At 38.2% G+C, this 12,150-nt stretch overlaps 1 protein-coding gene across 1 annotated transcript; it reads right to left on the bottom strand.

Moving 5' to 3' along the window:
- Positions 1–5,766: 5,766 nt before the first annotated feature.
- LOC115922761 lies at positions 5,767–11,862 on the bottom strand. Its single transcript, XM_030982336.1, has 2 exons — positions 11,423–11,862; positions 5,767–7,552 (listed from the first exon to the last, which is right to left on the bottom strand). The coding sequence occupies exon 2, from the start codon at positions 7,541–7,543 to the stop codon at positions 5,933–5,935; it is 1,611 nt and encodes a 536-aa protein (XP_030838196.1). The 5' UTR covers positions 7,544–7,552; positions 11,423–11,862; the 3' UTR covers positions 5,767–5,932.
- Positions 11,863–12,150: the final 288 nt, after the last annotated feature.

The raw sequence follows: 12,150 nt of genomic DNA, 5'->3' as shown, positions 1-12,150 counted from the left end.
GTAACTTTGCAGGAGTTTAACCTTGTACAAGGAAAATATCCTGTGTATAGGAGAGGTTTTTAGAATCTCTTTTCAATAAATAGTTATATCAACCCAAAGTTATTGATTTGATTTCCAGAAAAACAACATTTTTGCCCACATGTGTATTAACTGTATGCATATACGTGTATTAGTGTATTGAGGACCTGTTTGGTGTGTTTACATCGAGTTTTAAAGATAACTTTTAAGTAAAACCTCTAATCACCATGGATTTGGTGTCAAAAGATTGATTAGAGATCCTGGCTTTCAAAGCTAAAATCAAATAATGACCCCCATCCCCTTTTTCCTTTGCTGGGACCTCTGAAATGATAGTGATGTAATTTGAGCTCTACGTGTATTGTTCATTCCGCTGCCACTCATTCCATCACCCCCTCTCGTTCTTTCTCTCTCTCCCTCTCTCTCTCCCTCCCTCTCTTTATCACCGCCCCTTTCTTTTCCATACATAAATACACCCTACACGGTTAGTCTTTCTCTCTTTCTCTCTCGCTCTCACTCTTTACACTCAGGGCTCAAATTAATTTTTTGTCCACGGGGGCTCTTCCCCTCCCCCCAAAAGGGCTCTTTTAGTACTGACGGGGGCTCTTTTTGTATACAAAAATCCATTGAATTGGTACCTATGATACTCCTCAATTATTTGCTATTTCATCATTATCATTTCAATCAGCATTTTCCCTCTTACAAATTTACAAGCTACATAGCTGTTACTGGCCTGTGTATACAATATATACGCATACAACACTGATCTTTATGATGTCTTTAACGTGACATATCTTCTTCTCCCCTTGCAAACGAGAAAGAAAACAAGGTCATTAAAAGGGATTAAGCGACAAATAATGATTGTGATTCAAATTGATGCAAGGATTTTTTTTTGAATAAGCAATGCTTTTCATCCGAATCTTCTTTGTAAAAACAACTTTTACAAATCTCAGCCATGCTTACTGAGTTGAGACGTTCCATTCAATGTAAAATATTCATTAAAGAATACACTTCTCCTAATCTGAAAGTGATCTTACAACACATTGTCAGATTTGCATGGCTGAGATTTGTAAAAGTCGTTTTTACAAAGAAGATTCTGGTGAAAAGCATTGCTTATTCAAAAAAATACTTGCAATCAATTTGAATCACAATGATTATTTGTCGCATGATTCTTTTTATTAAATAACCTTGTTTTCTTTTTTGTTTGCAGGGGGAAAAGAAGCTATGTCACGTTAAGAAATCATAAAGATCAGTTGTATTATGCGTATATACATATGATACCAGAACAAATGTTGATTATCAGAATGTCATTTTGGAATACCTCTATACAAATACCACATTGTCTTTAGCCCGTATCAGTATTAGTATGATCCAGTATAAAGCTATTATTCTTTATTTAATTCAGTATAATGCTTTTCCTCAAAAATAGTTTTGTTATTTTTTTTTAGGGTTGAGACGCTAAGAAATGGTTTCAAATGTACATTACACGAACCCTGAACCATTGCAAAATGATGGTGGTTCTCTCTCTCTCTCTCTCTCTCTCTCTCTTATTTTAATCATGCATTATCAACAACATATAAAGCAGCAACCAAAAACTTAGGGTTATCTGAGATAGGTGAAAGTAAGAGTTAAAAAGAAAGTCATGCTAAAACGGCGCTTCACTTCCCCCGCCCCCTGAAGAAAAAAAATAGATTAGTAGTCCTCCTCTCCAGCACCCCCTCCCCCGCTTTAATATCACATTTTCACTTGGCAGCCCAAGGGGGCCGGGGTGGGGGTGGGAGGAGGGGGTTAAACCCCCTAACCCCCCCCCCCCGTAGATCTGCCCATGTTACCATATCCTTCCACGACATCTTGTTCTCTTCATCTTCCTCTTCTTCTCAATAGGGACTTTTAGATTTGCGTGGACGTGTTACTTCCTTTTAAGGCACTAGCAGTCACATGTGACGTCCTTTTAAGCACTGGCAGTGCCTTAAAAGGAGGTCACACGTTGCAGTCCACGTTCTCAACGTGCAAATCTAAAAGTCCCTAATATTGATTTACTGGTCGAGGTTCATTATTTGCTGACAACGAAAAACTGACCATGTTTCTGCCCTTGCGCGATCGCCTCCAGCTCCAGCAGACATGGCGCGGCAGCGCGCACACGTACCGCTTCTAACGGCGCAGTAGGCCTATAACCACTGCTGACGGCGGCACTGCACTGCGAGCTGAATCGGTAATAATAGGCCTATAAAACGAGAAATCTTGCACGCTAATCTTAGTTCCATTTCATTGGTTTAAGGTTTGAAAATTGAAACTCAATATTGTGTTAAAGTTATAACAGAAAAGATAATCTTTATTTTATAATTCCACCGGGGCGATTTTTAATTTTGCAATCGCCCCCGTGAGCAACCTGACGGGGGCGATTATGTAGCTCACGGGGGCAAATCGCCCACCGCCCCCGTGTATTTTGAGCGCTGTTTACACTGGTCCATCTCTTCTTCCATACATAAATACCCCCTTCACTGTCAGTCTTTCTCTCTTTCTCTCTGTCTGCATCTCCACCTTTCTAAAGTATTTCATCTCTCTCTCACACACTCTATCTCTCTCTCTCTCATTCTCTCTCTCTCTCTTTCTCTCTCTCGCTCTCTTTCCAATGCCCCTCTCTTCTTCCATATATAAATACCCCTACACGGCCAGTCTGTCTCTCTTTCTCTCTGTCTCCCCTCCCCCTCTTATTTCTCTTAACAATCATGCCTCCTTTCCCTTCTCTTTTTGCAATGTGCTTCCTCCTCCTCCTCTCTTTCTCCATGCAGTGTGCCCCTCCTCATTCCACCCTCCCTTCCAGATGTTGCTGTTCATCTCGAATGTATTCATCTTTTAATTGTATGTATATTACTTTCTTGGATTTCGAAGGTTATGGTATTGAATAATAAAGAACAGCTGTTCTTTTCAGCACTCTCTCATGCATACCGTTATATAACAATTTAAAAAACAAATTGGGAGAGTTGTGTCGAACCTCTTCCCTTCATAAATTGTTTTTAAGTTCTTACGAATTACAGATATGACTGAATGAGGTAAACTTTCCTTTAATTTCTCAGAAACTTATATCATTTCACCCAACATGATGAATAGGAATAAAGAATATAAGAAAGCATTGATTTCTTGTTTTACTTTAACAAATTGAATTGGATAAATATATCATAACTGACTGAAGCAAATCTTTCCTGCCAATCCGAAAAAATACATAATAACTTTTTTATAAGACTGTCAAATATGTGTACATGTACATAACCAATGTATGCTCAGAACATTTTTGATAATAAATGTAAATTAATGGGTGTTTTTTCCAGAAAGGAGAATAGTGCATGTCTTGGAGGTGATCGGACAAAGAGCTTGGTACATCATAGCTTACACTGATATTTTCCGATTGCTTTTTTAAAAGAGTTGTAAATCAATTATACTTCGTAAAAACGCCAAAATTTTCGGTTCACCAGTTTCAATTATATCTAAGTGTCTTCTGTATGTATAAAAAAAACACCCAGAAAACATGTATAAAGTAAGACTCTATTTTCGCTGACATGAATTATGTTAATCTTACATTTACAAGAAATATCTCATTAGGCCAAATATTCGCGCTGCTTATTTAGAAATGAAAACAAAAACAAAAAGGAGAAACGAAAATAAGATGATAATTGACATTTCGAATGCTACTGTGACATGGTTATGGAGAAATAATCAGATTATCTTTACATGTTTGTAGGGCCTACAAACACCAATGGACTACACCTACATTTAGGGTCGTTTGTATAATAAAGTTGTAACTACCAATACCATGATAATCGTTTTTAAAAAAGTTTCCTCGTTTTTAAAGCCAGTATGATATACGTAGGTTATACAGCACTTGCGCCTGCGACAATTATTGCTACGCGACAATTAGTTACACTTTGATTCCAGATTCTTAACTTTAACCGTGAACCCAGCACTACACCAATTAAAAACCCAAACCCTACCCTTAAGCCTTTGATGAAATAAAGTTCGGAGCTATTGTTTCAGGAGCAAATCTAGGATAGCCTATATACCAACTGTTGCAATGGTACGTTTTTATAAATTCTTAGGTTTTATAATACCTGTAATACTAGGTAAAAGCTGTTCTTGGGCACGATTCATAGGAAATATATTTATCTAAACATGTAAAACCTAGAACAATCTGTACTATCGAAAGCAAACGATATGTTTTAGATTAAAAAATACTAACCAAATTAGATTGATCTATGATAACAAAAATAAAACAAAACTTCTAATGTACAGAGTAAATAAACAGTTTGTAACATTAGGAGTGGAAAATATTTTACTCTTTGATGCGTTTATAGTTAGAAGTTAATGAAATATATTTGATGTTATTATCAAGAATGTGTTTATTATCTTTAAAGTAGTATTCCTAAATTGCTTAAGTGGACAAAAATGACATCTATATTCGCCAGCTTTATTCTCAGCTATGTTAACCCACTTGTCAAGTTGATAATATCTCCATTGTATTGCTCCAGTATTATAAATAACCAATTATTTAGACAGATATTGTACTTTCTAAACCTTTGGGAGTTTAAAAAATATCAGATTACGCCATGGGCTAAAAATTTGGCATGAAAAAGTGTCCATACAGGTGAAAATAACTGTCGCAATTTTACACAATCGCAAGTACTTTCGAATAAACCAGCATTTTCGTAACGAGATCACGAAACATGTCCATCATCTCCCGAAATATCCGCTCTTGATAATAACATGTTTCATGATACAAACATTATTCTAGGAGATACATAAGAGTATAGAAAATAACCTTTTAGTTGATTTCTTGAAATACTTTATGATCGAAGTAGAATTGGTACGTGTTCTTCTTTTCTTTTTCAAAATAATCTGCCTCCTTCAATACTGAAGATTCTTGCAAATGCCGTATATATACTCGGCCTGATTGGGGTGTGCAGGTGGACCACTACACCGGGGTTCCCCCTATTCTTATACGAATAATTCTTGAGTATTTTTTTAAGACGTCGCGGTATTTAGTCAAGATGTAAGGATTGTCGACAAAATAGATACACGTGCCTCCCCTGCTTGGGAACTTTTGCTTCAATGACGTAAAATATCCATATATTTTCGGTACATCGACCATTTATTTTATCCATGAGTTGTCATGCGCCCCAGGACACGTTCTTCATGGATTGGAAACCTTTCCAATGAAAATGAAACAATACTGGTAAAAGATTTAAAAAAACAGGAATATACAGAGTACTATACAAAGACATAACTCCTTTCCTAAACGCTACATGTAAATATCACACAATGGTGGATAACATCGTAAAATTATTTAAAAACCACCATTAAAGATGAAGTTGAGTTCTGGTCATGCGATTGCATTGTGAAAGAAACGGTGTGGAATCGACCAGAAAAGGTTGATCATCTAGCATATAAGAATTTGTGTGTATTGCAAGGTTCTGGAATCATCAAAATGATAAGAAATTTGGCCAAGTCTTGGTAAAGTTACAAACATATGGGACTACATGAACACGTGGCGTAAAAATCCTACCCCCGAGTTTTACGATGTTACATGACATATTTAGAATATGAAGGCATTTGAAGAGCCTTGCTTTCAGGGAACATGTCTTATCTGATGTTCTTCCACACTTGCATAATAAGAATGATAATGATAATGACTTCCCAGAACTCAACCTTCTCTTTAAATAAAGGATTTAGAAATTCAAGGGCACATCCCAATCAGTATTAATGGAATAAGAGACACGAAGTTTATTAAAGTTATATTTTCCCTTCTCAATCACAGGTGACGGCAATTGATGATGCTAATAGACTGATGCATATCAATCAATCGGCTTAAACACATACGTTTATCGAGAATTTGTTTTTCTTCTCGACACTCCATTTTAGTTCGTTATCTCCAAGGGCTCCAATTGTGAATATCACCTTGTGCGGTGCGGTTTCTAACGGGACCTCCTCGGCACGATTGAAAGTATTTGGAATCTCCAATTTTCTTGACCGGAGGTGAGCTGTACTTTGACAGCTTCGGGAGCACCCGACAGAAAGATTCCGGGTATAGATCTGGATAGACCTGCTCCACTCGACCCTCTCTCCGCCAGGCGAAGAACTCGTTGTACAGGTTATCGTTCTTATCGATCATCTTGAGGTAGTCAACAAGCTCCTGCTGAGAGGCAAAGTCGCTGACGTGGATAAAAGAATTCGGCGGAAGGACGCGCTCGTAAGCTTCGCGTCTCCCACCGTAGACGATGGGTACCAGACCGGTCATGAGACTGTTTGTCCAGACCTTCTCGCTGACATACTCATCACAAGGAGCATTTTCGAGCGCGAGGTAGAACTTGTACACTCTTTGTTGCCTGGTGCAGATTGGGGACAACGGCGGGAGGCATGTCAGCTTGCCACATTTACCGTAAGTATCGAAATCCACGAGCTTCTCCAGGTTCCGCACCCACTCCAGCCGCGGCCAGAAGGTTTTGTTGCAATTGCTGGCCGTCCAGACCAAAAGACCTGTCTTGTTCTCCGCGAAGTTTTTTACCTCGGTGTCCATTGGCTCTCCGGGAACGTACTGACCGTATGGGAAATAGACATCGCTGTCGGAATGATAGGTCATCGTGTAGTGATACTGGATGTCTTTTAACGTGTCGTCCCAGTGGGACATCATTAGCGGACACTCCATGGCGTAGAAAAAGACCTTGACTCGTCGTGGAAGATTCTTGATGAGTCGCTCTGAGAGTTTGGGCATCTTATAGCGTACCTCTTGAGGCACCATGTTGATCATGACAGCATCGCTACGCGCAAGGAATCGCTCGTCCGCTGTCGGCCTCAGAGCCACGTCACATCGGTATCCGGGACACTCGATAAACATCGACGGGAACTCTCGGTGCTGAACGATCCTGCTGTCGTAGCGCGAACTATTCACTTCCTTCGCCTCTTTAAAGGCCTGTTCTAGATTCACATATTCACGCCAGTAATGAAAAGGCGCCATGCGTGGCGAATAGATAGACACATACCGGATGCAACTCTTTTTAGTCAATTCTTCAGGGGTCTTTTCAACGGCTTTTGCCCTCTCCGTCACAGATTCCTTTACATGCTTTTCGTCATCATGATGCTGACTCTGGTCCGATGCTTTCTCTGAGTCCGACGCTCCCACGCTTTCATCCCCTGTGTTATAATCATCCGTCGAACGATTGCTTGCCAAATGTGCTAAATTCCTGACGATTTCATTTAAACTCACAGGTTTTGATTTAATATCGGCATACAACTCCTTTTCTCCGTCATGCAGAGACTTCACAAGTGAGGAAATATTTGAGTGTTTCTCCGATGACTCGGCAACATCTCTCTTTTTGTCTATGGCATCTCCGGGTCTTCTTGAGGCCAATAGGTAACCGTTCCGTATCAGAACGAGGAATACTGTGTGTATTGCGAGGCATGCTAGTATGAGAAGCAGGACTGACTTGATTCCTATGCGTATGTTGCACAAATGATGTAGGATCCGGCGTAAAGACATGGTGATGCCCTGAGTAAAAGATAATGAATACAAAGCCATGATTATGGATATGGTATCGTTATTGGTAATGACGAGGATAATAATAACTAAACAACAATAATATTAATAACGATAATTATGACGGTGAAGATCATGATAATGATGATAATAAAAATTGATCAGAATATGGTAATGCAAAATTATAATGGAATGATAAAGAAATACAAAGAAAGGAAAGGCGAGAAGACGGTGTTGCTCATTGCATAAGTACGCATGTCAAAAAATGCAGAAAACAACCATTATTTAATTTGAGTATACTAGTCAGGCATTTGTCTATTAAAATAATTACAACCACTACTCTTGTATCTGGTGTTACCGAAGTATTTCGATGTATATTGTCTTTTATTTACAACTACTATGTAAGACGACATAAAAATCTGTTCGATATAAAAGACCAATGAGAAAGTTATGTAGGGGTAAATCTGAGTTAACAATAATACAAAATCCAATGTGGGATTTAAACAAAAAAGATTAATAACCAACATTTGGAGTTTTGTTCATCGGTAACAGATTCCAGTATTATCATCGGTTTTTAAAGTGGTCTTAGACAAAGGAGAATTAAGAAGTTAGAAGATATGAAAGCAATCATGAATTTATACCTTCCCAGCTTACTGTAATATCTAATTTCATACCCTTAAATGCTAAAAATACTTACACGGCTGCCATCCATTCTGCTTTAATCACCAATGACATTGGCTGAACATGCAATGGTGGGTGAAAGAATAATTGGTTTCCCTTTCGATAAAATTATATTCAGTCTCCCATAAGCTGAAGTGCTACCGGTGTACAGAACAAGTCATACAATATTGATCTTTCCAAGTACATATTAAATGTCATAATGCACTTGAACTCGAAAAGGATTGTTTGACTATTTATTCTGTTTACGCCTTCTGGGTAACCTATTTTCCTTATTTGATTTTGGGGGGTAAATCGTCATTTAACTTTGAGAGGTTTTCAATAGATTTTCAAAAGGTCTACCTCACTAATTGTCAGTTCATTTGAACCCAGCTCCTTCTTAAAGACCGTCTGTACTAGTTTGGCTAGGAGGGATTAGACCAACCAGGGTCATCAAGTCAGCTCTCAATTAACACAAGAAAAAGAGGATCATGGGGGACCAATGATCACCGATTAGGCATTGTTTGTTATATACAGAGGGAGCAAGTAGCACAGTGTGGCTTTAAAATACGTTTTTGTTTTTGTTTTGTTAAGTATACACTTTGTTTTGTATAGGCAGCCCACTCGAGTCCTTCACATGGTTGGCTTCGACTATCCTATACAACAGATTAATCCCCTTTGTTACCCTCAGTTTTCATTCAAAAACTTCTTATATTCATCGTGTTAACTTTTGTCGTCGGGTAGAGTCACTTCTTTTCGTAAACTAATGAAAGCTTTTGTCAAGCCTGGTCTGACGGGGAAGAGAACAAACATAAGATTTAAATTCCACGCTATGGGCAAGATCCAGGAAACATTCTCAAGAACACACTATGCAAATACTGTAAAGAATAAAGAAAGGGAGAGTTGGAAGATAAGCCGGTGGGAAGTACATGTATGTAGAGAGAGAGAGAAAGAGAGAGAGAGAGAGATAGAAAGAGAGAGAGATAGAGAAAGAGAGAGAGAGAGAGAAAGAGAGAGAGCAATATATACATGAAAGACCTGCGTGGTGAAGCTCTACATACAATTAGACATTTGGGGAAGACATATTTCATGACCGATAAGTTAAAATAACAGGTTATCGGGGATACAGAAAACCACAACACCAAGAAACAACTTCTTATTCTGACAGATTTATTATATTCTTGCCCATTAGTCTACAAGATTCCGCACCAACTTGTAACAGAAAGGGTATAAAGCATGGAAAATGAACAGTTTCTCAGCACGACATGGGCATCGCCATTTTCTTGATTATGTATATACATTTATGGATGCTTCCTTCCCAGGTGTGTGTGGTGATGAAGCATTTCATTCACCTGCTATTATCCTTTAATATTGCATAAAAATGCATTTGTGAATTGGTGCTCTTCTGGGGTGAAGGTTCCTAATAAATGAAATAGATTTGTCAACTGCTATATTTTAGTATTTTTAGATAAATTAGTTACAAATTATTGTTCCCCTGTTATATATTTTTCAGCTATTCATTTTTCATCTCCTAAGCTATGATTTTCCTCATTGAAAACCAAAGGTTTTGTTATCGATTTAAAAAGTCTTTCCAACTAAAGCTTGGTGCATGAAACATATACAACTTCACCTGGTATGTCACAATATCAAGGAAACTGCTGCGCCCATATCTCTAGTACATTTTCGTATGGAATATTATACATCAAAGTATAAGAATACATCTCATTTTTAAGAATACCTACACGTATTCTTTATGATGAATTGTCCTTTAAAGGCCCACTGTACTGCTTGTAGCTACTTGCTCCCTCTATATAGAAAACAATGCCTAAACGGTGCCCGTTGGTCCCTCATGATCATCTTTTTCTTAATTGAGAGCTGAGTTGATGAGATAGCTACCTGCCAGTGACCTTCCTGGTGGTCTATTCCCTCCTAGCCAAACTAGTACAGACGGCCTTTAAGGGTTTGAAGATGAGGGGAGTAGCAAATGATTAAAATGAACAGGTTTGGTGGTCTAGTGTGTTCGATGTTCGTGAGTTCGATGCCTAACATCTATTGGCAAGACATTGATCCACATTTACCACTCTCCACCTAGGTGTAAATAGATATACCTGGAAACTACCGTGATAATAACATTTCAGGACCCTCAGGAAGAAGAGCATTGATGCTGATGAGGCTTCCCTGGGTAAAAAATATATAATAGAGGGCTTTCACGTTCTATTTTTGCTGAGACAATAGACCAGTTCATGGTTAGCACATTACTGCAATGACCCGGATATCCACAGATCTTCCAAACATGAAGAGGTCCCACTTTGTCCATTTTGAAATAATCACTCCTACAGCGATGGAGGTGCTATATAAATAGCCTTTGTTTCCCCTTTGTCAAAGAATACTTCCACTGGTGTATCATGGAGTGCACTCTTGTGCATGAATGAGTAATGATTACATAACTTTCATGAGCACGTATCCAGTATTTCGTCTCCGTGTATTTCAAAATTTGTTCTGCAATGCTCAGAGTCACTGCAACCGTGAATTGGCTTACATTGTCGTCTTCCCATTGCCATATTTTTTCTGTAGACTACCTTTCTTCTCATAATATTCTATTCAATTCTCATAACCCATTGAGGAAATCACAGATTATTATATTTTTCAATCGGGGCATGCATGTTGTAAGGTAATTGTTTTATTCAGGCGCGTACACTGTAAGATAATAAATTCCGAAGAACTTTTAATAGGAAAACAACTCCTTAAAATTCATTCCCATTTTTTGTAACAAGGTGAATTGGGTTAAATCATAATAATATAATAAACCTTGATACAAAGTAATAGTGTAGTTGTAGTAGAAGTAGTAATATATGTTGCTGTTGTTGTATTTGTAAGGTAGAAGCAGCATCGGCAACGGTAACAGTAGCTGTAGTATCAGACTTATTAGTAATAGTATAAGTAAGAATTGTAGTAATTGTATTGGTTATAGAAATAGTTATGTTAAAAGTAATAGTGATAGTAATAATAATAGCAATAGTCGTAGTAGGGCCTAGTAGTAATGATATTAGTAGTGATAGTACTACTGCTACTACTACTACTACTACTAATAGTAGTAGTAGTAGTATAGTGTAACTACTTCAAGGTGATCTGTATTATGTCCGTTTTTGACTGCTTATTATGAGTTTAAAAAAATACATTACATGTGAGAGGGAAACAAGTTCTCAAATATATTAACATACTTACGTTTTTTATTGCAGCTTGCAACAATTCTTTGAAGTGAATAATCCTCCTTTAAATATTGATGAGATGATGGTACAAAGACCATATCTCGATCATAATGGACTGAAAAAGCTGTTCCCTTCAGCACAACACGAGCCTGTCTTCACATCACAGCTTTGAGTTTGCTACAGTTTTTTGGCCTCAAGAAATGCCACGTCTGTACAAAGCGATTCAAAAATGAAATTATCGCCGGTTTCCGTAACTTGTTAGAAAATAATGTTGCAGACGACCGAGTGTGTTTCAAAGTAACGGTTAAAACCACAACACATGACACACCCAACGTACGCAATATAGGCGTAGGGTACACTCATGTGTGTAGTTTCTTATTGTTATGCAACACTGCTACTGTAAAGGTCTTAACATCGATGCCCTTGTGGTCATCCTAGCGTCTTCTGATCTTTATTCGAAAGCTTACCTTCTTTTGTTCTTTTATTCAAGAGGGTCGTGGCGCTCGGGAAAGAAATAAGATGAGTAAATACACTTTCTTTGTTTCCTTGGTATGTTCAGATAGTGTGCGAGCAACAGAGGATGTGAATGGAACGGAGAAATGGCCGGCCAGCCGGGAGGGGAGACGGACGGAGTGGAGGGCGTTCCCTATTGTTGCCTAGTAATTCCCACAGACTTGTGAAGGTATATCGGAACTCGATTGAATGAATTGTTCGATGCAATTAGAATAACATCATGATTGTAAA

This window comes from Strongylocentrotus purpuratus, unplaced genomic scaffold (assembly GCF_000002235.5).
Source record: "Strongylocentrotus purpuratus isolate Spur 01 unplaced genomic scaffold, Spur_5.0 spur5_scaffold_12, whole genome shotgun sequence".
NCBI classification, from domain to species: Eukaryota; Metazoa; Echinodermata; class Echinoidea; order Camarodonta; family Strongylocentrotidae; genus Strongylocentrotus; species Strongylocentrotus purpuratus.
Note: the sequence above shows the minus strand (reverse complement) of the source record. Positions and strands in the feature narration are given on the sequence as shown.

Bases quoted from the DNA above. Each gene is read 5' to 3' on its own strand.
- LOC115922761 (XM_030982336.1), bottom strand. From the start codon at position 7,543: ATGTCTTTACGCCGGATCCTACATCATTTGTGCAACATACGCATAGGA.